The 13,086-nt window shown below is 34.0% G+C and overlaps 1 protein-coding gene across 1 annotated transcript in view; it reads left to right on the top strand.

Moving 5' to 3' along the window:
* Positions 1-8,832, top strand: part of AHR (aryl hydrocarbon receptor) — a 47,603-nt gene extending 38,771 nt beyond the window's left edge. The window contains exons 10-11 of the mRNA XM_055272518.2: positions 1,621-2,869; positions 5,574-8,832. Of these exons, the coding sequence (XP_055128493.1) occupies positions 1,621-2,869; positions 5,574-5,717 (1,393 nt within the window). The 3' untranslated portion in view covers positions 5,718-8,832. The remainder of the gene's footprint in view (positions 1-1,620; positions 2,870-5,573) is intronic.
* The last annotated feature ends 4,254 nt before the right edge of the window (positions 8,833-13,086 follow it).

Below are 13,086 nucleotides of genomic sequence, written 5' to 3'. Positions count from 1 at the left end.
TTTCTAGAAGGCACTTTTTTAAATTAGATTTTATTAGTCTTTATTAGGATCCAACTTTTGGTTTATTGATTTTTTTCTATTTTATACATTTGTTTTCAATTTTAATTATGTCTGCTCATTATTATTTTCTTCCTTCTACTTTCTTTGGGTATAATTTATCATTTTTTGCAACTTTTAAAAAATATATACTTGAACATATATATCGGTTTCCCTTTAAGTACAACATTACAACCCTCATCTTTTGCTATCTTATTTTTATTATTTAATTGAAAATGCTGGCTAATTTTATTTTTATTCATGAATTATTTAGAAATACAATGTTACTGTACTTTTTGGTGTTTGGGGATTTTTCTAGTTGCCTTTTTGTGATTGACTTTTAGCTTAATTCCATTGTAGTCAGAAAATATTCTCTGAATGGATTTCAGTTTTTTTGAAATTTGTGGTGACTTATTTTATGATCTAAGACATGGTCTATGTTGGCAAAATATTCCATGTAATCCTATGAAGAATACAAGTTCTGTCGTTTGGGAGTATGTTGTTATTTTTATATATCAGAAGTCTAGTTTGTTAATTGTGTTCATATTTGTATACATTTGTTGATATTTTGTGTGCTTCTGTTAGTTACTAAGAAATTTTATTTTCATTTATTTATTACTGAAGGGGGGCATCTTTTTACATCTTTCTATGACATTTTTCTTTTATAAATTACATTTGTATCATTTCCCTGTTTTTCTATTGAGTTGTTTGCCTCTCTTAGACTCTATTGGAGCTCTTTATTATGGATATGAAATTTTATAAGTATATTAAATTATAAATACATTACATATGTTATGAATATTTTCTTTAAGAATTCTATTGCAAAAATACAAATACTTTAATATTAAGTAATTTTCATATTATTATGCCAATCTTTGTCTTTATAGCTTCTGGGTTTTATTAGAGAGGTTAGTTGTTTCAGATTCTTAACTAATTCCTAATTTTTTATTTTTTATTATTATTATTATTATTTTTGAGACAGGATCTTACTCTATCACCTAGGCTGGAATGCAGTGGCACAAATGTGGCTCACTGAAGCCTTAACCTCCAGGCTCAGGCAGTCCTCCTGCCTCAGACTCCAAAGTAGCTGAGACTGTAGGCATGTGCCACCACGCCCAGCTAATTTTTATTTTTTTTGTAGAGGTGGGGGTCTTGCCATGTTGCCCAGGTCTGTCTCAAAATCCTGGGCTCAAGCAATCCGCACACATCAGCCTCCCAAAGTGCTGCAATTACAGGCATGCACCACCATGCCTGGCCCCTAAATTCTCATAGTCTGTTTTTATGTGTAGATCTTTATTCCACACAAATTTATTATTTTTCTTTTTTTGCAGGGTGTCAGGTAGGGATGTAACTTGACCATGGAATTAACTAAGTTATTTTTTAAAAATTAAATCATTTAAATATGCTTGTCTGAAAAACAATTTTATAGCACCAGTCATGAGAATAATTGAGGTGAAAATAACATATGTCCCTTTCTGAATTCAATTACAATGTATTTTGCTTTATGTTTTTCTTTTTTTAATTATTTTTATTTTAAAATGTTTGATAGAATTTTTTCTAAGACTTTTTTGTACACAATTTTAGAGATGAGGAAGGAACAGAGCATTTGCGAAAACGAAATATGAAGTTGCCTTTTATGTTTACCACTGGAGAAGCTGTGTTGTATGAGGCAACCAACCCTTTTCCTGCCATAATGGATCCCTTACCACTAAGGACTAAAAATGGCACTAGTGGAAAAGACTCTGCTACCACATCAACTCTAAACAAGGATTCTCTCAATCCTAGTTCCCTCCTGGCTGCCATGATGCAACAAGATGAGTCTATTTATCTCTATCCTGCTTCAAGTACTTCAAGTACTGCACCTTTTGAAAACAATTTTTTTAATGAATCTATGAATGAATGCAGACATTGGCAAGATAATACTGCACCGATGGGAAATGATACTATCCTGAAACATGAGCAAATTGACCAGCCTCAGGATGTGAACTCATTTGCTGGAGGTCACCCAGGGCCCTTTCAAGATAGTAAAAACAGTGACTTGTACAGCATAATGAAAAACCTAGGCATTGATTTTGAAGACATCAAACACATGCAGAATGAAAAGTTTTTCAGAAATGATTTTTCTGGTGAGGTTGACTTCAGAGACATTGACTTAACGGATGAAATCCTGACATATGTCCAAGATTCTTTAAGTAAGTCTCCCTTCATACCTTCAGATTATCAACAGCAACAGTCCTTGGCTCTGAACTCAAGCTGTATGGTACAGGAACACCTACAGCTAGAACAGCAACAGCAACAACAGCATCACCAAAAGCAAGTAGTAGTGGAACCACAGCAACAGCTGTGTCAGAAAATGAAGCACATGCAAGTTAATGGCATGTTTGAAAATTGGAACTCTAACCAATTCGTGCCTTTCAATTGTCCACGGCAAGACCCACAACAATATAATGTCTTTTCAGACTTACATGGGATCAATCAAGAGTTCCCCTACAAATCTGAAATGGATTCTATGCCTTATACACAGAACTTTATTTCCTGTAATCAGCCTGTATTACTACAACATTCCAAATGTACAGAGCTGGACTATCCTATGGGGAGTTTTGAACCATCCCCATACCCCACTACTTCCAGTTTAGAAGATTTTGTCACTTGTTTACAAGTTCCTGAAAACCAAAAGCATGGATTAAATCCACAGTCAGCCATAATAACTCCTCAGACATGTTATGCTGGGGCCGTGTCGATGTATCAGTGCCAGCCAGAACCTCAGCACACCCATGTGGGTCAGATACAGTACAATCCAGTACTGCCAGGCCAACAGGCATTTTTAAACAAGGTAAGGGTGTTATCAAACTGAATAAATCTTTCAGTGATTCTTTTTACCTTATAGACATGTTACACATTTTTTATGTCAGCTGATTTTAATCTATTATCTATAGCATTCATGGAGGCAGCATTTTTTATTATATCTGTGACTACCCTTTTTTTTTTTTTTTTACAAGCCTGTACTTTTTCCAGTATGTTACTAATCTATCATTCACCTGATTCATGAGGGAGAACGATATCAAGGAATGAAGCAACATGAATGTGTCCTTAATATAAGATGACCTAAATTACTAGGTGAAATTAGTTTTTAGAAGTGTTATATTTAAAATAGATAATTTGGTTTATTCTTTCTGGATTCTTTAAAAATTATATGGCTATTTAAAAATTCAAACTTTAAAAAATGTATTGCAATTTTTAAGAATAATTTCTTCAAAGCTCTATTTTTTTATATATGTTTGAAATTGAGTTAAACTCAAATTTAAGTGTGCTTTCTTACAATGCCTCTGAAACCCTGGATTAATTATATCCCTGGAATTCAGTCCTAGGCACCTCCATGTTCTCTAGCTATTTCTCCACATTACCTCCCCTATCCTCATTTCATCCTTTAAGGTAGAATGGCTTTCTTTTCTGGCTTTCTTAAAAGAGGTAACTCAGCTGGCTTTCTGTCATGGAAATCAAGCTTGATAATGCATTTTTGTTGTTTAAATGTGTCATCAGAATCCGTCTGGCAGTGAGCACACTTTAAATCTAAAAATGATCACTTAAAAAAAAAAAGTTAACATAATGTCAGTAACTGCTGTCTCTGGCCACTCAGGAATACATCATGTTTGCATTTATGCTTTTTCCATTAGAAAATATTTAGTTCATTTTAAAGTATATTTAAGTTTAGTTTTAAAGAATATCTTGACTAAAATTAAGCTCCTTGACCCCTGTTTACTCTGTATTAAGAGTATAATAATTAAAAGTATGACCTGAAGCTTTATCTTTAATTGTATTTTCTGGCTTTTTCATACATCTTGCTTGTCTAATCGTATATGAGCTTTTTAATAGAAAAGGATGGTGAAAATTTTTCTTATTCTCATTCCTTACATCCTTCAATTATATTAAAATTGAATAATATTCAGTTATAGTCTGTCTCACAAAATTGCTATGAAAGTATATTTTACTCTTGAGTAAATTGTACAGAAGTTAATTCTGTAAAATTATATTTTGAATAAGGAGTTGCATGAGTATCACATAAGTTCTTTGCAGTGTTTTCCCCTCACTACTTTTTCTTGCTTCTTTGTAAATAACCAAATAATTCTATAGACCTACATATGCTCCAGAGTACATGTTATTGAGTTAAGACACTCAATATTGAGCCACTGAGTAGCTGTTCAGCACTTGAAATGTGGCTAGTCCAGATCGAGATGTGCTGTGTGAAATACACATTGGGATTTTTGGATTTTGAAGACTCAGCTTGAAAAACGAATGTAAAATATCTCATCTTTTATTATTGATTTCATGTTGAAATGATTAGTTTTTTCAGTAGCCGCATTACAAAAGTAAAAAGAAACACGTAAAATTAACTTTAGAAATGTATTTTATTTAATCTACTGTAGCCAAAAATTTAAGTTCTGTATGTGGCTCACATTACATTTCTGTTGGATGACACTGCTCTGTACAGTATGTTTAAAGAGAATGGCTGACATGAATTGTGTTATGAGTAATGAGAAAAAATCATTTAAAACTCACCATTATCCGGGCAGGTAATACTAATTTTTTATTTAAAGAATTTACAGTGTTGCCATTCATTGAAGATACAGGTTATATGATTTTTACTATAGATTTTATATATGTTTTGGAGGATCTGTGAAGTAATTAACATTTTGATTACTGAAGCCAGTTATGTAGGCTCTACAAAGGTAGATTTTATTTGAAGCAATTAAGGATATGATTTTAATCTGTTTTAAAGTTTCCAGAATGTCCACTAACTAAAATATAAAGGCTCTATAATCTATAAAACTCCACAGAGCTATACATCTTCATGTCCTTCCTTTTTATTTTTCGTTTTTCTACTAGCAGTTATAGAAACCAGATTCATTGCAGAGTAAGAAAACAAGACAGAGAGCATTTTCTTTTGGTAACTTGATTCTGTAATTAGAACTATGCTTTCAGTAGTATTCATTAATTAAAAGTATATTATGAATAAGAAATCGGTTAAGAAAATCATACCTGTGGTGTAATATTTTAGAAATATTTATAAACATTTAGAAAATCAGAAGCTGCCTTTTTTGGAAAAGTTTTGCATTCCAATGTAAGATTCCTGAATATAATCAATTCATTGATACCTATAACTTGAAACCTGGTCAAAGCAAACCTACTTATGACAGAGAATATTTAACTGTAATTCGTGACTTGTGCTGTTTGACCCATCAATTCCTACCTGACCCAAAGGCAATCTGAAATGAGACAGCTGCATCACTCATCTGTACTATGTTCAAAATTTCCTGTCAAATTAATGGAAAAACAGGTTATAAATCCAACTAATACATAATATGTCCTCAGTATGTCTTCACTGTGTGAAAGATTTAAAATTTAGCAACAGTAAAAGAATTTGAAGTTTACAACTCTCAAGGGTAAGATTTTAAAAATACATGTTAATATGTTATCTAATGGCTTAAGATACTTGGAAGATCTATTCCAATAAGTTGCATCACCATTTTTGTTTTCAGTTTCAGAATGGAGTTTTAAATGAAACATATCCAGCTGAATTAAATAACATAAATAACACTCAGACTACCACACATCTTCAGCCACTTCATCATCCGTCAGAAGCCAGACCTTTTCCTGATTTGACATCCAGTGGATTCCTGTAATTCCAAGCCCAATTTTGACCCTGGTTTTTGGATTAAATTAGTTTGTTGAGGATTATGGAATAATAAAACTGTCACTGTTGGACGTCAGCAAGTTCACATGGAGGCATTGATGCATGCTATTCACAATTATTCCAAACCAAATTTTAATTTTTGCCTTTAGAAAAGGGAGTTTAAAAATGGTATCAAAATACATACAGTATAGTCAAGATAGAAAGGGTGCTGCCACAGAGTAGTGAGATACCGTCTACATTTCACATTATTCTGAGCACCACAAAATATACAAAACTTTATCAGGGAAACTAAGACTCTTTTAAATTAGAAAATATTCTCTATTTGAACTATTTCTGTCAGAGTAAAAATAAAATACTTTGAGTTTTGAACTACTGGATTCTTATTAGTTCCCCAAATACAAAGTTACAGAGCTAAACTAGTTTTTCCTATCATGTTAACCTCCGCTTTTATTTCGGATGTTAAAATAAATGGTTTGGTGCTTTTTATAAAAGGATAATCTCAGTGCTTTCCTCCTTCACTGTTTCATCTAAGTGCCTCACATTTTTTTCTACCTATAACACTCTAGGATGTATATTTTATATAAAGTGTTCTTTTTCTTTTTTAAATTAATATCTTTCTGCACACAAATATTATTTGTGTTTCCTAAATCCAACCATTTTCATTAATTCAGGCATGTTTTAACTCTACTACTTACCTACTTTCTTGGTAAAGGGCAAATAATGATTGAAAAAATAATTATTTATTACATAATTTAGTTGTTTCTAGACTATAAATGTTGCTATGTGCCTTATGTTGAAAAAATTTAAAAGTAAAATGTCTTTCCAAATTATTTCTTAATTATTATAAAAATATTAAGACAATAGCACTTAAATTCCTCAACAGTGTTTTCTGAAGAAGTAAATATACCACTCTTTACCTTTATTGAAATCTCCATGATGATAGTTGAATGTTGCAATGTGAAAAATCTGCTGTTAACTGCAACCATGTTTATTAAATTGCAAGAAGCTTTATTTCTAGCTTTTTAATTAAGCAAAGCACCCATTTCAATGGGTATAAATTGTCTTTAAAAACTGTTTTAGACCTATAATCCTTGATAATATATTGTGTTGACTTTATAAATTTCGCTTCTTAGAACAGTGGAAACTGTGTTTTTCTCATATTTGAGGAGTGTTAAGATTGCAGATAGCAAGGTTTGGTGCAAAGTATTGTAATGAGTGAATTGAATGGTGCATTGTATAGATATAATGAACAAAATTATTTGTAAGATATTTGCAGTTTTTCATTTTAAAAGGTCCATACCTTATATATGCACTTAAATAATTTGTTGGGGCTTTACATACTTTATCAATGTGTCTTTCTAAGAAATCAAGTAATGAATCCAACTGCTCAAAGTTGGTATTAAAAAAAAAGACAACACATAGTTCGTTTACCTTCAAACTTCAGGTTGTTTTTAATGGTATACTGATCTTCATTACCAAAAGGCAGATTAATCACCCTATCAACTTTACTGTCCTAACAGGGCTTAAAAGAAAAAATGACACCATCTTTTATTCTTCTTTTCTTCTTCTTCTCCTTTTTTTTTTTTGAGACAGAGTCTCACTCTGCTGCCCAGACTGGAGCGCAGTGGCACAATCTTGGCTCACTGCAACCTCTACCTCCTGGGTTCAAGTGATTCTCTTGCCTCAGCCTCCCGAGTTGCTGGGATTACAGGCATGTGCCACCATGCCCAGCTAATTTTTGTATTTTTAGTAGAAACGGGGTTTCACCATGTTGGCCAGACTGGTCTCAAACTGCTGACCTCAGGTGAGCCTCCCACCTCAGCCTCCCAAAGTGCTGGGATTACAGGCATGAGCCACTGCACTCAGCTCTTCTTTTCTTTAGATATGAGAGCTGAAGAGCTTAGACACATTTTGCATGTATTATTTTAAAATCTGATGGAATCCCAAACTGAGATGTATTAAAATACAATTTTCAGCCGAGTGCAGTGGCTCACGCCTGTAATCCCAGCACTTGGGGAGGGCGAGGAGGGTGGATCACGAGGTCAAGAAATGGATACCATCCTGACCAACATGGTGAAACCCCGTCTCTACTAAAAATACAGAAATTAGCTGGGCATGGTGGCGTGAGCCTGTAGTCCTAGCTACTCAGGAGGCTGAGGCAGGAGAATAGCCTGAACCTGGGAAGCGGAGGTTGCAGAGCCGAGGTCGCCCCACTGCACTCCAGCCTGGCAATAGACTGAGACTCCATCTCCAAAAAAAAAAAAACAAAAAACAAAGAACAATTTTTATTTCTTTTACTTTTTTTAGTAAATTAATGTATATAAAAATGGCTTTGGACAAAATATCTCTCAGTTCTGTGTATTTTCAGTCAAAACTTTAAACCTGTAGAATCAATTTAAGTGTTGAAAAAAATTTGTCTGAAACATTTCATAATTTGTTTCCAGCATGAGGTATCTAAGGATTTAGACCAGTGGTCTAGATTAATACTCTATTTTTACATTTAAACCTTTTATTATAAGTCTTATATAAACCATTTTTGTTACTCTCTTCCACATGTTACTGGATAAATTGTTTAGTGGAAAATGGGCTTTTTAATCGTGAATATGATGACAATCAGTTATACAGTTATAAAATTAAAAGTTTGAAAAGCAATATTGTATATTTTTATCTATATAAAATAACTAAAATGTATCTAAGAATAATAAAATCACATTAAACCAAATACACGTTTGTCTGTATTGTTAAGTGCCAAACAAAGGATACTTAGTGCACTGCTACATTGTGGGATTTATTTCTAGATGATGTGCACATCTAAGGTTATGGATGTGTCTAATTTAGTCTTTTCCTATACCATATTTTTCTTACAATACCTGAAGACGTACCAGTATTGTAGTGTATTATGAAGCTTTCAATCATTACTATGCACAAACTAGTGTTTTTCGATGTTACTAAATTTTAGGTAAATGCTTTCATGGCTTTTTTCTTCAAAATGTTACTGCTTACATATATCATGCATAGATTTTTGCTTAAAGTATGATTTATAATATCCTTATTATCAAAGTTGTATACAATAATATATAATAAAATAACAAATATGAATACTATGTTTTAATGTAAATTCTTTCTGGTCCACGATTATAACTATGTTAGATGAGGGCAATCTACAATACTTAGGGGTATGTTAAGGCAGTAATTCATAAACTTCTTATACAATTTTGCCCCCCAATGTTTGACCTTTATCTGGATATAAAAAACACTCTCAGTATCTTCATAAATTAAAATGCTTCTGAAATGAACTTTTTTAAAGCCCTGTGTTATCAGTGTAGTAGTGTATCTTAGATTAAAATCCAAAATCCTGTTTTAATATTTTAAGAATATTTCTGAAGAAATTCGAAATAACCCTTGTTAGGTGTATTTTGTGCTTAGTTTAGAAAAACCATTGCCCAAACTTAGTATTTCTGTTTAATAAGTATAAATGATACAGAAGCCTTTGGCCTTAAATTCATAACTGTTGAATATTCATGAAAAATTCTGCAATTAGAATTGATTGAAGAAAAATTCCTGAGAAAATGTTTTCATTCTTGTGACAGTTATTTTTCTGTTTTATATTTGTTCTTTACAATTAGGCATTTTTCTCGACTAGCATAAGTTAGCATCATACTTAATTCTGAACATTTTAGACTAATCCTGAGTCTTTAAGAATTACATAAAATACGTAGTTTTAACTATTTGATCTAAAAAAAATCAAGTAAAAATCCAGATAACCTGAGTGCATCTCTGCTTGCACTTAGGTGATTTCTGTCACCATGAATGACTCTAGCTTGTCCAATTTTACCAGCTCTACCAAACCCCGACCCAGGGATGTTGGCCACTGACAGGGCTGGATGACATCCCTAATTTCTTTCACTGTCTGCAGATGACCTTGCTTCCGTTTTTACTAATAAAATCGAGGGTATCATCCTAAGTTTGTACCTTCACCTCAGCAATTCCTCTATCCTTGGACTTAACTCCAGTATGTGAGGAGGAGAGGTTCCTGAACCCCAGGGTTGGCCCCCGTCTTCTCTCATTCTCATGCACACAGCTTCGACACCTCCTTTCTGAGAGGCTCTCCTCTGTAGGATTCCCTGTGAATAGGTCCTCCTCCATCCTGGAAGAAAATTACTTGAACCTGCACTTTCTTCTCTGTTAAATTACTTCTTTACCTTCTTCCTTTGTAACAGTTTTTATCTCCTGAGATCTGGTTTTGTTTTCCATCCTTCCATTATACTGCAGTGTTGCGGTTCACTAAACTTCTTAACCATAGGCTCCTTTTCTATGGCTCTGCAACCAAACTGATTACACTTTCAATGAACTTTTTTCTTCCCTTCCATGACATTAGTTGTCCTATAAGTTCCTATTATCCCTTCTCTTTCCTTTGTTAACCACTCTTTCCTCCTCCCACCTGGCAACAGGCTTAGTTTTGACCATTTGTGGCTCTTTCTGTACATACTGCCTAAGAAGAAGTGATTCAATGCCTTACCTCTGATTGACATTTGTGGAGCAATTCTTTCCCCGAGAGAGCAGCATAGCATAGCCAAACTAAACACATAGACTTTGGAGTCACACTACTAGGTATAAATCCTGGCTTCGTCACAGATAAGATATGTCATTGTGAAGGTTTCTTACTTTCTCTTAGCCTAAGATTCCTTTTCTGTAAACTAAGGCTAACAGTACCTGCCTCACTGGATTGCTGGAGGATTCAGTGATTTATATAAAATCCCTTAGCTGCCAGTAGCCAAAACTGGAATAATTTGAGCAACTAAATAAGTGACGATAGCATTAGATTACAGCACAAAAAATAAAGTAAATATCCATGAATCCATACTGATATAAATAAAATGGTTGAAAAATAAATGGGGGAGAAGGAGCACATCTTTCCTATAGAAGAATCCCAAATAATATTGGTAGCTACTATGCCCTCTCATGCATGAGCTTAGTTCTCCTCCCCTGGAAGTATGAGCTAGACTTAATGACTTGCTTTCAAGGAACAGAGTACAGACAGAGAAGAAACTAACTTTACATTGTTGAAATCTGGCAAGCACTACTTTAACCAACTAATCAAGGTTAACATCACCAATGAAAAGTCATGTTGATATAACATGGATTACCTGATATGATACTTTGAGAAGTGTACATCTCAAAGCTCCCTGATTTTCTTAAAAACACATAGCCTCAGTCTAATTATGAGAAAACATCAAACGCAAATTCAGGGACATTCCACAAAATTTCTGAGAGGATTTTTTTAAAGTGTCACTGTCACAGAAAGAGACTGAATAATTATCACAGAGCAGAGGAGGCTAAGGAGGCATGATGACTGAATTTAATGTGATATCTCGGATTGCATCCTTCATAGAAAAAGGGCATTACTGAGAGTCTGCAGAACTCTAAGTCTAGTTAATAGTACCGCATCGTCATTAATTTTTTGGTTTTGACCAATGTACCATGGTTATATAAGACGTTAGAGGTACCTGGCTGAAGAGAATAAAGGAACTCTATATCCTTTCGACTTTTCTGTAAATCTAAAATTATTCCACAATAGATTTTAATTACTTTTTTATAAAAATACAGTTTTTTATTGCCACATAGCAAGTATCTTTATGTCTCTCATTACTATTTTCCTATATCTTCACAAGCTCCTCTTAGTTGGAGGTAAAGCTATACATTGACATCAGTCCCCATTAACTACTGATTTGATGAATTTTTTTTTAATTTAAGTTCTGGGGTACATGTACAGAACGTGCAGGTTTGTCACATAGGTATACATGTGCCATGGTGCTGTGCTGCACCCATCAACCGATGATCTACATTAGATATTTCTCCTAATGGTATCCCTCCCCTAGCCCCCAGCTGGTGTGTGATGTTCCCTTGCCTGTGTCCATGTGTTGTCATTGTTCAACTCCCACTTATGGGTGAGAACATGCAGTGTTCAGTTTTCTGTTCTTGTGTTAGTTTGCTGAGAATGATGGTTTCCAGCTTCATCCATGACCCTGCAAAGGACAGGAACTCATCCTTTTTTATGGCTGCATAGTATTCCATGCTGCCAGTTTTCCCAACACCATTTATTAAATAGGGAATCCTTTCCCCATTGCTTATTTTTGTCAGGTTTGTCAAAGATTGGATGGTTGTAGATGTGTGGTGTTACTTCTGAGGCCTCTGTTCTGTTCCATTGGTCTATATATATCTGTTTTGGTACCAGTACCATGCTGTTTTGGTTACTGTAGCCTTGTAGTATACCACATTCTCTTTATCCAGTCTGTCATTGATGGGAATTTGGGTTGGTTCCAAGTCTTTGCTATTGTGAACAGTGCTGCAGTAAACATACGTGTTCATATGTCTTTATAGTAGAATGATTTATAATCTTTTGAGTATATACCCTGGAATGGGATTGCTGGGTCAAATGGTATTTCTAGTTCTAGAACATCAAAGAATCACCACGCTGTCTTCCACAATGGTTGAACTAATTTACTCTCCCACCAACAGTGTAAAAGCATTCTGATTTCTCCATATCCTCTCCAGCATCTGTTGTTTCCTGACTTTTTAATGATTGCCATTCTAACTGGCATGACATGGTATCTCAGTATGGTTTTGATTTGCATTTCTCTAATGACCAGTGATGATGAGCTTTTTTTCATGTGTTTGTTGACAGCATAAATGTCTTCTTTTCAGAAGTGTCTGTTCATATCCTTCTCCCACTTTTTGATGGGGTTGTTTGGTTTTTTTCTTGTAAATTTGTGTAAGTTATTTGTAGATTCTGGATATTAGCCCTTTGTCAGATGTATAGATTGCAAAAGTTTTCTCCCATTCTGTAGGCTGCCTGTTCACTCTGATGATAGTTTCTTTTGCTGTGTAGATGCTCTTTCGTTTAATTAGATCCCATTTGTCAATTTTGGCTTTTGTTACCATTGCTTTTGGTGTTTTAGTCGTGAAATCTTTGCCCATGCCTATGTCCTGAATGGTATTGCCTAGGTTTTCTTCTAGGATTTTTATGGTTTTAGGTCTTACATTTAAGTCTTTAATCCATCTTGAGTTAATTTTTGTATAAGGTATAAGGAAGGGGTCCACTTTCAGTTTTCTGTTCCATTGGTGTATATATCTGTTTTGGTACCAGTACCATGCTGTTTTAGTTACTGTAGCCTTGTAGTATAGTTTGAAGCCAGGTAGCATGATGCCTCCAGCTTTGTTCTTTTTGCTTAGGACTGTCTTGGCTATGTGGGCTCTTTTTTGGTTCCATACGAAATTTAAAGTAATTTTTCTAATTCTGTGAAGAAAGTCACTGGTAGCTTGATGGGGATAGCATTGAATCTATAAATTACTTTCAG

The sequence above is a fragment of the Symphalangus syndactylus genome, chromosome 3 (assembly GCF_028878055.3).
Source record: "Symphalangus syndactylus isolate Jambi chromosome 3, NHGRI_mSymSyn1-v2.1_pri, whole genome shotgun sequence".
In the NCBI taxonomy this organism is placed as follows: Eukaryota; Metazoa; Chordata; class Mammalia; order Primates; family Hylobatidae; genus Symphalangus; species Symphalangus syndactylus.
This window is presented reverse-complemented; position numbering and strand designations above follow the sequence as displayed.